A 14,030-nucleotide genomic window follows, 5' to 3' on the forward strand; every position below is an offset into this window, starting at 1 on the left:
TGAATGACTCAGGGAAGACTGTAGAAACTTTCAATCATACAAGTTGGAAGGGACTTCTACTGGTCTTTTGGTCCAAACTGCTCATGGATGAGCCGATTTATGTCATATTGCTCAGGGTTCTCTCCAGTCGATTTTCAAGTATCTGCAAAGACGGAGAATTCATAGACTCTCTAGGCATCTGTCCCAGGGCCTGACCACTCTCACCTTTTTCTTGTTCTAACCAACAGGAATATCCTCTGCTGTGATTTCTATCTTTTGTTTCTTATCATTTCTCTCTACAGCTCCATCCCTCAGCCTTTCCTCCTATGTGCTCCAGCCCTTTAACTGTCGTGGTTGCTCTCACTTGGACTAACTCCATCTTGTTAATCTGTCTCTGGTACCTGGAGACCCAGAACAAGGCTTTTTTTCAGACATGCTCTTGCAAGATCTGAACAGAGCAGAAAATCACTCTTCTTGATCTGCTGGCCACTTTCTCTGTTGCCTGGTGGAGTTTGGCAGTCTTAGCAATCCTCTTTGCTAAAAATGTGTGGTGTTCAGATTCCTATTCAAAATCAGATTAATCATAGCTAATTCTTTTGAAACATTTGTACCAGGTTTTTTTTTGTTGTTGTTTTGTTTTTTTCAGAAGTGGCATCATGAGCACTTCTAACAAATATTGCCAAACAAACAACAAAAAAGCCCAGAAAATCACAATTACATGCAACACGAGGAATCCCTTGAATCAAACTCTATAGATGTCAGGTCTATGCTGTACCCATTCCTTCACTGGTAAAGAAAATAAATAAATAAATACATTAAAAAAAATCTTTAATAGGCTAGATAATGAAAGAATATTTATGTAATTTAGCACTCATTAACTTCACCAAACTATATTTATTGCTAGCAGTTTTAAAGGGGCACTGAAAATACTGTATTATGAAGAAAAGGATCATTTCCGGTTATTGAGCTGCGGTGTAAAAATGGTCAAGTTACACACCATCCTTCCTGGAGGTACCTTCTTTGGTCTGTCTTACATAGCTGCTGTTGTGTGTGATCACCTCCAAAGCCATTTGTTACCAACAGAGGCAAAGCAGATTACATTTTAAAAGTCAGGGATATAAGCCTGAGCATTAAGAGCAACTATGACATACCAGATCAAAGGTCCTTCTAGATCAATGTCTTTTCTCTGGCAGCAGACAATGACCAGTACTTAGAAAAGGATGATCAGACTACAGCAAATATGACTTTCCACTTTTTCTGGTAATAAGTGGAATATTACATTTAAAATTGTGACTTTCCTCTGCCAATTCATGGGCAGAGTTAAAGTGGAAAAAAAAAACAAAACACCTCTACTAGAGGAGGGGATGGAGGAGGAGATGAAGCAGTCTTGGTATTTTGGTGTGTGTGGATGAGTACCGAAGGGTGTTCTGGTAAAACACAGGACTTGGAAATAAATCCAACTGAACTCCAAAAATGGGAAATAAACTGTTTTAACAAAAACGCACTTCATGTTTTGATAAGTCTGACTTTTAATAAGTATGACTTCTAAAATACATCTTCCTTGGATCTATCAATATTTTGCGTGTGCTCATGTATCTATGTGTAGGTCTGCACAAGCGTATGTATTATTTTTATCTCTCTCATATTCTACTAAGATTTATAACATTTTCTTTGTAAAGTCAAAAGTGTTTGTGGCATCTGCAGACTCTTTCTACACTGGAAAAACTGTGTATCATTCATTTTGTACAATTTATTTAAGCACATCTTGTGGCTGTGTTTGCATACAGGTCTGTCTAGCTGTGGAAAAAAAAAGAAAAAAAAAGAAAAAAAAAAAGTTTATTACTTAAAAATCCAGCACTAATTTTGCTATGAATGGTTGACTTTACAGGGGAGTTTGACGCAGTACAGAGCCCCTCCACGCCAATCAAAGATCTTGATGAGAGAACATGTAGGAGTTCTGGGTCAAAGTCTCGGGGTAGAGGGCGGAAGAATAATCCATCACCCCCTCCGGACAGTGACTTGGAGGTATGCCTGCAGTAATTGATGAATGGTAATGTGGAAGTTTCTTCTGATGAAAAGTAAATTCTGAAAAGTACAGCTGTGGAAATAGCTTAAGGCACTTTAGAAAACATCATGAACTTGATGTCGCTAACTGAACACAACAGATATTAGCTGCTGTTTTAATATACATGTGTAATGAGACATTACAGTTCTGTATGACAAGGTAAGAAAAGTAAATGTGATTCAGCCTTCCACTTTTTAGCTTTGATTATGGATCATTTAGTTCTTCATACAATAGAACCGCAAAATTGTAAGACTTGTTTATTCAAAATAGTCAGAGTTTCTTTCAGCTTTTTGAATAGGAAATCTCAAATAGGTTTCTCAGTGTTACTACATTTATTTATGAATGCAGTGTAAATATGCAGGATCATTTGTCCATAGCCTTTCAAGTAGTTATGAACAGACCTGTCTTTATGTTTTAACTAATGTCAGTGGATTTCAGTGATGTAGCTGACATGAGTAAAGTTATGACAGTACTTAAGTGTAATATTGATGCCTTAGTGAAGAAATATACCTGCCTAATATATGCAGGGATGATTTAAAAAATGGATGAGCTCTTAACAATGGGGTAATTATAGTCTTAGTACTCCTTCATTAGCAGCATGCTAATGCAGGAGTATAATAATGCGGGAGAAGGAAGCTCAGCGCCTGCGTGTGTGTAACACTGGCATTGGAGGAATGTGCTGCTCACCTGTCTGCTGTGCCTCCTGCCACCATGAGACAGGTGTTCAGAGTGGTTAGCTCTGGCCAGCCATGCTGCCTATGCCTTCACTGACCACTTCTGGGTACAGCAGAAAACAGACCTTTGCTAGGACTTGGCTAATGATAGTCAATGCTGAGGTGACAGGATAGGCTGCAGTGCAAAGCACTGAATTCACATGCCATGTACATTGCTTTTATACGGTAACTGTTATTAATATACATATTTTTAATCCTAAAATAAGATTTAAATCCTGTATGACATTCTGTGTGGCAGGTAGTACTTCTGCCCAAGAATTGATTCTTGCTATGCAGGAGAAAAGAAGAACCTTGAGTCACTAAGACTTGTTATGTTACTAAGAGGAGTATGTGAGTTTATCATTACGATAACTATTGCATTTGACTCCCATCATGTTTCTGAAATCTGTGTTTAATTAATATTGTCTCCACTTTTTTTTTTTTTTTCAGCGTGTATTTGTTTGGGATTTGGATGAAACAATCATAGTTTTTCATTCACTGCTTACAGGATCCTATGCACAAAAGTATGGCAAGGTATGTGATCCATGATTTCCGTGTTGATTCACTGTATCATAGCTGTCTGGCCTGTACACCTATGTGTTCATAATGGCTTCAGGGAAGGGAAGGTGTGTAGTAAACCCCATTTTCAGAAGGTTAACGTGAAAAAGTCAAGGAGAGAAAAGAGATGGACTGTAAGTACAAAATACAAAGCAGGACTGAAGCAGATGTTACAAATGAGGGAAGAGTTTATAGGAGAACAAGGACAAGGTTCCTGAGCTACATTGGAACAGTCATTCCAGGCAGACAATGGATTCAGTGGGCAAATGGAAATAACTGACTGTATTTGGAAGCATAGAGGAAAAAAGTAAGAAAACTGGAGGAAGAAATAAGAAAACTAGAATGATGGGTTTACAGGGAAACTGATGAATTAGGATGAGTAAGTAAGACAGACCTGTTTAAATGCTAGCTGCAGATGTTATTCTTTTACTCCCCAGCTTTTCCATTGCATCTTCGGTCCCACTGGCTGACTCTAGTCTGAGTAATGCTAGGGAGTGAATCCCTCTCCCCACCAGACAGTTGCACTCATTCTCTTTCCTGCAAGGAGATCCAAAAGGCATTCAGGTCACAGAGCAGTGAGTGGGAAAGCAACAGGAAGAGGGAGGGAAGAAAAGAGGGAGAGAAGGAGGGAGAGGAAAGGAGCCACAGCACACTGGATGGTAAGGTGGAGTTGCACTGCTGAGTCAGCAGGGAGTCCTGCTGGTGGCAGGAGCAAGGGGGAGAAGGGGCTGGGGGAAAAAACATCATGTAGCAGTGGGAGTGGGCTGCCAAGAAGGACAGAAGTTAATCAAACAAAAACATTAGGGCAAATGTATGGAAGGGAGAAAAATGGACAGGAAGAATGTTGGTATGCATGCAAAAGGTTTACTAGGTGTTGTGCCATTTAAGAATAATTAATGCAAACTTATTTTTGCTTAAGAAAAACTTAAAACTTAGACAAGCAGAAGAACTGCTTGTTTATCATAAGTTTCCCGCCTCTTTATCTCAGCCAGAATCAGATGCTTAAGGGAAGCCTGTGAGAAAGTACATTAGAGAAAAGCTTTCCACACCCAAACTCCCCAGCCAATGGGTCAGAAATTTCCAAAGCCAGAACCTGCAGATTATAACTGCTGATGGGCCAGTCCTCTGTGTTTCAAGGCAGATATTTGTGGTTATAAAAAGAGAAAGGTAATAAAAAAACTCACAGGCCCAGACAAAAATCTGATTTTCTGGATTTCTAAGTGTAGTTATTCATGTCTTATACAAAATAGGCTTCATTATGTTTCAACTTAACAGTGCTGTATCATTTCAGTACTCTGTCAAAAACTTCTGCTGTTTTTCAAACACAGAAACAACAGCTACTTTGTCAGAACCATTTCTAATTTCTAATTAGCAAATCAAGAGAGAAACCTAGCTGAACATGAACATTTGTATAACTTTTGAGTATAGCCCACAGACTACCACGGAGCTTGCAGAATTGCCACAGTGATGCTGTCATTTCTTTCATCCGTGTTTGATTGTGCCCACAGGATGTTTCCATCTCATGCACCTCACATACTCTATTAGCAAAGTCTGAATCAACTATTACAAAGTTTTAAAAATCAGAGCAGATTTTTCTAACTCGCAAAAATTTATGGATAACTATAAACTGTCTTAAAGACAGCTACAGAAAAGTAATTCCTCTTGGATTCTTGCTTTTGTTATGAGTATAGATACTTGAAAAAGACCAGTGCCACTGGTCTTTAAGAACTCAGCTGTTACTATAAGTGATTCTCCATACAGAGATGTTAGAAACAGTAAAGGCATATTAACAGCCAGTAGTATTGTCAGCAGATAAAGTTGGCTTGTATAAACCAAAAATATCCCAAGGGCACATGAAATTAATGTATTTATACTGCTGAGATCAGCATCAGTAAACAAATGTCATGGACAATCATGAAGTAAAAGGAGAGGAATTCTTAAGTAACTTTTTTTTTTTTTTTGTACTGATAAGCAACATCCATACAAATAGGGAAATGTGTTCATTTCCAGGGACTGTAATAGAAAATTAGTAGTTTTTTTGTTTTGTTTTGTTTTGTTTTGTTTTGTTTTTCTTTTACCCTACAGTAACTACCTTTAACATATTTATAGAGAACGTAATAAGGTACCACTTAAACTGGAATATGTGTATTGCTGACTGCAACAGTAGGATGGGGCAGTGCAAAAGGGAATACAAGCAGAGCTTATCATTAGTAGGCTTTAACTTTTGCATGTCATTGAAGTGTTGTCTAAACTTAAGATGGGATCTGTCTGAGCCTAAGTGCCTAAGAGGTTAGACATAAGAGAATGAAAAGATGGCACAGCTGCACCTCAGTCAGCTTCTGGCGCATGACCGCTCTAGCAGATGTAGCCCTTATCATTCCTGCATATGATCTCTATCTATAAACAAGGTCTTAATTCAAACCAAGGTTATGAGAATTGGATCACTATGAGGATAAATAGCCCATGAATAATGAAGTTCCTAGTGAGCACAGTGGTCTTTTGGAAATGTTGCAGGTGCTACTTTTTCCTAGAAAGCCTGTACAATGAAAAATTCTTAGGGTACTACAAAATAATAATGATACTAAATTATTTCTTTGTGATGTTTTTTTCTCTGAATAAAAAAATAAAAATAAAATTAAAGGTGTGTAATATTAATAGATGCTCAGTTGCACATGTGTATCTTTTCCATGTTTATTTTATATTACTATTGGGTTTAAATATTCTGTATTTAAATATTCTAAATGAGATTAGAGAGTCTTTAACGCGGGAAGGGAAGGAGTCTTTTTATACCAAGTGTGCTCACTTTGTACTTTAAAAAGGTGAAATGCTGTGTTTAGGACCAGTGCAAATACACAAACAAGCAAGGATATTTACCCTCTCCATTCTCTTATATCTCTTTCTTGATATGTGAACTTTCATTCTCCTTTTTCATTATGTCTTTACCTAATTTCTTCCAGTGAGCAAGGAAAAACAAAATATTAATAATAATAGTTTTAAAAAAATCTCACTTTTCTGTGCATTATAGAATGCATGGAGTGCAGTATGTGGGGTTGGCTGTCATGCTGTTATAGCTAGGGGGAGAGACCAGCAAATTGCTGCCTCTTACCTCAGCACCAGTAGAGCATAGCTTTGAACTCAACTGAAGCAGGAGATATTTGGCCAGAGGCGGATCAATGTATCACTTTAAAATATCAAGATATAAAGTGTATCCAGAGAACGATTCTGTGTCTTGCTGTTTTCTACCTGTTGGTGCTTCTGTCTGACTTTTGGTGTAGTGGTTATCTGATCACATTGGTCAGAATTAATATAAGGAGAGAATAAAAAATACCTTATACCTCTGTTAGGTTTCAGGGTAACTGTGCTGTTTCCCAGCATTGAAAGTACCTCTCATTGTTCACCTCATTTGCTCATCTGCCTCATACTTCATAAAATTAGTACATTTCTATTTTTAATTATTGATTGCAGTAGTAAATCATGAACATCATCATTTGAGCTGTTATATTATGACTTGTGTGGCTGATGATGTTTTTTGCAGCTGAGCACTAGTTGGCAGATACATTTTTCTACAATGCTGAACTCTTAAGTAAGGATTTGTTGATGTGACAGGACATGTGTTATATTTCATCATCTGTTAAAGTTTATGATGTACATTCTTATTCCCTGTGAACAGCATATTTTCTTTGTTCCATTATATTCCAGTTATTCTCAGTGATATAAGGCTGATTAAGTTGCATTTTTTCTACCTCAGAGCATTTATATTTCATTCATTTCTACCAGGTCAAACCAGAGGGCAAGGATGCACAGATAAATGTTGTGAGTTAAAGTGGAACTGGTAAAAACAAATAGTATGAAAGTCCCTCATACCCTTGGGAAGATGAGAATGTGATCTCCAAGTGCAAAAATCAAAACCAATCCACACTTCATGATCACATCCTGACATTTTTTATAGAATTGCAAATGCCAGGAAGTTGTCAGGGAGGCCATGTTAACCTTGTAGACTTCTCTTGAACAGGCTCCGAAGGTTTTTATTGCTCACATACTGCTTCTCTAGTCATTAAACAGAAAAACTTTGTCACTATTAGCACACATGTTGACACTCTCAAATTCACTCATGAACATGCTTTAGTTCGTCTATATTAATCATGTATCTCTCATGACTTCCAGTTGTGCTCTCCATTCACTCCCTCATTGTCTGAGACCTCTGAGTCCATTTTCCTACTGCCTTCTGGAGAGCACGGAACAGAAACTCCTTGTGGAGTACGTGAGTTGTCCTTCATCAGCCACCAGATATGGTTATTAAGAGATGTATTCTCTTTCTCCATTACCACTTATGTGAAACTCTCTGGGAACGAGTGTCCCCTATGAGATTGTGAGAGCTGAACTTAAATCTGGGATTCCTATCTAATGTAGGGAAGTGTCTTTAAGCTAAAAAATATTAGTATATAAGTTAAAAATTTCTACTTTTTTTTTGTTGTTTTGTTTTTTTTTTTTTATTTTGTTCCAGGGGTCACTGCTGTTGTAAGTCTGTTCAGGACAGCCATCCATTGAAAATCTATTCTTATAACATTATTCATATATTTTGCTTGTTTGATTTCTTGCTTATGTTTAATGCTTCATGCATACAAATTCCTGTCAGAATAAATCTACCTGACTGCCTGTTTACCTACTTGTTATGTGAGGCTTTGTATAAAATTCTTTGCTATGTTTGTATTTTATTTTTCCAAGAAATTAAGTTATTTTTGAACATCTTGTGCTGAAAACTGACCTTCCAAAATAATATTAAATAGTTTTCTTCCAATAATGACCACTGAGCTTTTGGGGCTTCATTCAAGCCACTTTTCTCTTGGTCAAAACATATAAATATTGGTTGTCCCAGGATATTTTTACCTAGTCTCCCAGGAGGCATTCTAGTGGATGGACCAGTCTAGTAGAAAAGTCCAAAGGCAGACAGTCTGGCTCCAGATTAGTGCCTTCAAAATAATGTAACTAAAGTGGTATTTTGGTATACAGAAGTGCCATAGCTGGTCCTGTTTCCTTTGCATGCTAGTGATATCTGGCTAAAATCAGATGGCCCCTCTGAGGGCCAAAGAGTTTTGCTGGTTTATTCTGCAAATTATCTGGGTAAAACTTCCAGATTTGTTTTGTTTAGTTTCTTTATTATTATTATTATTATTATTATTAATAATAATAATAATAATAATAATAATTTCCTCTTTAGTATGTGCTTATGCAGAGTAGCACAAAACAACATTTTGGCAGAAGTTTAGTCTGCCTTTCATTTAATTTCTCAATTTGCTGTGCTTGAATCTATATCAGCTGCACATTTCTCTCTTTTCAACTCAGTTCTTTGTGCCACTTGAGTCAGTCTGCAACTCCTGCTTTGAGTTGAAAGACAGTAAAATAAAGATTGGGATGTTCCTCCACATTCTGCAAACACTTTAAAACCACAAGACACTGATAAATCTGCTTCCTCTGTTTATTTTTCTATGTGAAAGGATGGACTTACATGGCAAGAGCTGGAACTTGATGTCTAATTCTTGTTAAACAGTTGCAGTGCATGTTTGTTCAAATTTATTCAAGGAGGAATTGTTCCTGTCTTGAGATTTCAATTCCAGTGACTCTTCTTAGTAGAAGTTGTTACAGGGAGATCACAGACTGATTTCATGCTAAGCTGAAATGAAGTCTCTTCGTTTTATTTTATTTTACATATAGTACCTGGCAATACCCTACACATGCCTTTGTCAAAACAGGAATGTAGGAAATCTCATTTTAACAGTAATAAAGTCAGGCATAGTTGGTTACAAATGTTCTACTAATAAGAAAATAATAAAAGCTATGTCATATTTATATCTTTCAAGTATACTAGGCAAAGCAGGAAATTGTGATACATATTTGATAGTTTCTGTAAAAATAAATTGGATTATAATGGAATATGTTATAGCATATTTCCTCATTTCACTCCACTTCTTCCCAGGAAGGAGAAAAAAAGAGGCTGAGAATCAGAAGTTTAAGATTCCAGTCTTGGAAGCACTCCAGTGAGTAACTTTACTCACATAAATAATAATGAGTTACCACCTGTGCATAAAGCTATGCACATACCTTAGTGTTCATAGGACTGAGGCAAAAAAAAACATTGCAAAAACTCTTATATTGTATCTAAGGAGAAAAAAAAATCATAATTTACTGTGCACAGAAGAAACTGCAAGGGAAAGGAGAGAGGAACACGTGTATGCATGATGACATTTTGATAAAAGCATTATGGCTTGATGAGGAATCTCATGAGTCCAAAGTATTTTTATGATTTGTGTTCTAAGTATCTTACATGATTTTTTGCAAATCTGCTAACGTGCGTTCTTTAATCATCCCTTTGGAAAACTGACCTTTACACTTGCTGCTGCCTTCACCCACATGGTTTTCAGATCCAGTGAACATGATTGCAGAAGATGTATGGGATGAAGTTACGTTACTAGGCACTGCCTTTGGTTTTTACTTCTAAAAGGTAGTCTAGACCAGTTCAAAGGCCAATATAGAAATATTTTCTTTCAGTGCCAGAGCATTGTATCTAACTTTGGATCATTACAATTTCTTACACGCTGTTCTCCTCTTCAAGTCTGACATTTTCATGAGCAAGGGTCAAAATATGTCTATGTTTCAGATTTTACCATTAGTTTTCTAAGTGCTTCAGGGCAGAAGCCATCTTTTAATCTGTCTTTGTGAAGCCCTAGAGTAGCAGATGTATGATCCTGATTGGGAAGCCTTTGATCCTAATACTAATGAATGATCATTTCAGGTTTTGAATGGGATGGTGTTTTTTTGGTTTTGTTTTGTTTTGTTTTCTTCTTCTTCTTCTTTTTTCTTTTTCTTTTTTCCAGATGGGAACATACTGGTAAACTTTTAGACTTGTAATATCAAGGTATTTAAAAAAAAAAAAAAAGATTTCTAAAAACTCACAAGTGTCAATCACTTTAAATTATGAAATTTAGATTTTTGTTCTTGTTTTAATGAGAAGAGTATCATAACCACTTTTGAAAAATGTTGTAGTATCTTAAGTGTAAAATGTTAGCTGAACCTCACAAGCTCAGGCAGATGATTAAGGCAGTGGAATAACTAGTTACCAGCTGTCAGGTAGTCATCAGAAACTGTCCATGTGTGCTCTTATCCTTAAAGAAACGTAAGATGATGTAATTTTTCTCAACGTCTTTCCTAGCAAGCCTAGCAAAATCAAATTAAACGCCTCACATTTGCTGCACAATAAAGGCTCTTAGACAAACGTTTCAAAACAGGAAATTTATTGTATCTTGCTGAGGTAGCATGATTTGATAAAATGAAAGCTGACCTACAAACAAACAGAAACATTTTGAATGAATCCCATCCAGGGACAGGAATCCTGTTTTTCAAAATAAGTGAAGAGATTATCTGTAACAAAATCAAATTTGCATATGCTTTCACATTACTGTAGAGTACCTAAAGAATTGTGCCATAGATTGTAAACATGCTTAAGAATACTTAGAAGAATGCTTGCAGGAACTTCGTAGAATACCTGCAATAAAACCATACATGAGATCCTGGGAATTCTCCTGTCTGCACAGGAGAACAGTACATATTTAGACTGGAAAGGACAAAGCACAGTGAGGATGCATATTGGAGCAGCAGAGTTTAGGGAAGAACTTATATAGACATAAGCAGAGGTAAGGCAGTGACAATTTATTTATTTGAAACTCAGTCTGGGGAAATGGACAAGGGTTCAGACTGCCTTTTGTACTTTTTTAAAACAGAAACATTAGAAATTGAAAAGGCCACATAAATCATACCTTCCTATGGTTATGATAATCCTATGCCTTCCTATGGGTAGGATAATCAGTTACAAAGAAATCATTTGGTAGAGGTAAAATACCTTTCCTAATCCTGTTTATCATGGCTTTGTTGAGGACTTCTATGTATCCAAAAATTGTGAAGATAAGCTAAGAGGCCAGAAGAATTGTGTGGTGGACTGGGTATCACATGGAATAATTTTGTTCCAGCCTCTGCCACTAACAGTACATGGGCTCAGAAAAATCAGTTACAGCTTCTTGATTCTTTTTTCTTCTGCCCACAAATTGACAATCAAGATACTTACATATTTTTATAAAAGACTCAGGGATGAAAAATATAGTATATTTTTTATTTTAATAAATATATATTTTCTCTTTGGTATATTTAGTGGAAAGTACCCTGCCTGTTTACAGCCTTATTTATGCAGGTTTACACAGGGCCACCAGATTGTTCCTTTTGCCATAGTTTAGCCAGGTTACAAAAGTCTCAGCTTTCAAAAAAGATGATTCAACATACCCAGTTCCCCGAATGTTTTCACACAGGTTCAGCAAACTCTTCTTGTAGTGTTATACTAAAATAGCTTAATACTGAAAGGATTTTAGAGAAATTTGTTGCAGTGTTATTTTTCAAAATACTTTGTATATAACATTTTTTAAAGTCATGATGTAACTTAAAGGTATTTAAGTAGCTAACCTTGATTTCTGTTTTTTAAGGATCCACCAATGGCAGTGACTCTTGGACTACGAATGGAAGAAATGATTTTTAATCTTGCTGATACACACTTATTTTTTAATGATTTAGAGGTAAGAATCAAAGGAATATAAATGCTGTTATATCTGGGGTTTTGACACAGTGGTTTTGCTGTGCATTACTGTTTGTTATGTGTGATGCCATATGCCTTTCCAGACTTTGGATTTGTCATATGCTAATCAGAGAGGTGTTAGCCAGGTGGCGGTGAGTTTCTGTGGCACCAGACTCCTTCCATGAGATGTGTAATCTGCAAACTACACCTTCCTCTCCAGTAAAGATCTTTCTCCTATGGCCATCTTTTCAATGCCTATGGATTTAGATTTTTCTGCAGTGATTTCCAGGAGAGATGTAAGTGTCTCCCATTCTTTCTCCTGAAGTTCTCTACATTTGCTTTGAGGGGGTGGCATCATCTGATCTAAGAGACTGCACTATTATCTTCACACTCCTGAGTATCCTTTTGGCCACCCTTCTTGCTCAAAGATAGAATATTCTTCATTTATCTCAAAGACTGCAACATTAGTGAACTGTGACTGTGTCATCTCCAATGTTGTAGAAACTGAGGACACATCTCAATTTTCTTCTTATCATCAGTGTCCAAACCTTTCTATTAGAATATAGAAGCTTATGTGCAGGTCATCTTCTCCTCTTCTCTACCCCCTGAAGAATACTGTGAGTTTCAAGTGAAAGATTACAGACAGGAATGGCTCATTCTGGAAAATGCCAAAGTAGTCTATGGAATAAAAATTAAGGTTTATGGAATAATAAAGTCTCTATTTCCATATAAACTAACAAAGAGGCCTTTCTGAACTTAGTTAAGAAATTTCTGGATTTATTTATTCTTTTGTTAAAAAGACTAAAGAACTCGTAAGCATTGAAAAGAACAGTTATTTATAAATTTTGTGAATCTAAAGATTCAAAACCCCATTTATACATCTGATTCAATTCCATACTTTTTTGGTTACCTTCCCAGTAATTTAATTTATAACCCTGTATTCCTTTCAGAGACTTTGAGTAAACCATGATCAATAACACAACTACTTCTTTGTTTGGGTTCTTCACTGTCCCATGCACTTGGGAGACACTCATCACCAGGTTTCTGGAAGCATTACAGATAGAAGTTTGGTCAATCCAGACACTGTCTCTGCATATCAAATCCTGTTGGGTATCAAATCCTGTACTATCTAGCTTGTAGATTTTTTTCATCTTTTACTTATTTGTTTCCCTTCCAGATAAAAGGGGAAAATCTGGAGAGAAGTTCCCATGCAAAATTTTAGATCTGGCAGGCTTTCAAATATCCAGAATGTAGTGTGTCACATCCTGACAATGTGGAGCCTCCTAGTTGCCCACGTTTTCTTCCTGAGGTAACCAGGAGACCACACGTTTTGTCACAACATACCCAGGGTGTGCCACTTGGCATCTGGTCAGAAAAGGGAGAGGCTTGTTCCTGGGGAGCAACCACTGGGGATCACTTGCCTGTGGGAAGCACGCAGACGGACAGCCAAAGGGACAACTGCCTGGGGAGTGGACCCATCGGCAGTGCTTCACAGACATTTCATTTCTCTCCAGAAGTCTTTATCTGCTAGAGTGGAATGTGGCAGCCTTACAGCTGTGTTTATTTATCTCTTTATTTATTTTGTGGAACAGACAGTGGATGAAAAACAGCTCTTAAATTGAACTGCAGACTTTTCAGACCTTCCCCTCACCTAAATCAGTTGTTGTCTTAGTCACAGTGGATCCCTGATTTCCCTCTGTGTACAGATATTTCTCCACTAACAGCAAGTGGAAGACTTTGAGGTTTTGTGTAAAATGCTAGAGAAAGGTCTTTGGTGAATGAATACAAAAAAAAAAAAAAAAAAAAAAAAAAAAAAAAAGAGAGAGAGATTTTTTCATTCACTGGGCTGTTGGTTTTTCTAGCGTGCACTTTTGTTCCTTTGTCAGCTGTGGGCAGTGGGAAAAGCACCATGCTGAAGCCCTTGTCGTGCCCTGCAGACCTTACTTGTTCTCAGCTCTTTTCATGTCAAGAAACTAGGATCTACTTCACCCTATACCTGCACTGTATTTCCTCTTTCCAGCAGCAGAAACATAAGACAGTAAAACCCTGGATATGCCTTCACCAGTCGGTGTTTTATTGCAGTCTAAGTGAGTCATCACTT

The 14,030-nt window shown here is 37.0% G+C and overlaps 1 protein-coding gene across 11 annotated transcripts in view; it reads left to right on the plus strand.

The window, feature by feature from the left end:
• Positions 1-14,030, plus strand: part of EYA4 (EYA transcriptional coactivator and phosphatase 4) — a 156,982-nt gene that overhangs the window by 125,986 nt on the left and 16,966 nt on the right. For all 11 annotated transcript variants that reach the window (XM_082756833.1, XM_082756834.1, XM_082756829.1 and 8 more), the window contains 3 exons: positions 1,868-2,004; positions 3,208-3,291; positions 11,841-11,930. In XM_082756833.1, the coding sequence (XP_082612959.1) occupies positions 1,868-2,004; positions 3,208-3,291; positions 11,841-11,930 (311 nt within the window). The remainder of the gene's footprint in view (positions 1-1,867; positions 2,005-3,207; positions 3,292-11,840; positions 11,931-14,030) is intronic.

This window comes from Aythya marila, assembly GCF_965140915.1.
Source record: "Aythya marila genome assembly, chromosome: 3".
NCBI lineage: Eukaryota > Metazoa > Chordata > Aves > Anseriformes > Anatidae > Aythya > Aythya marila.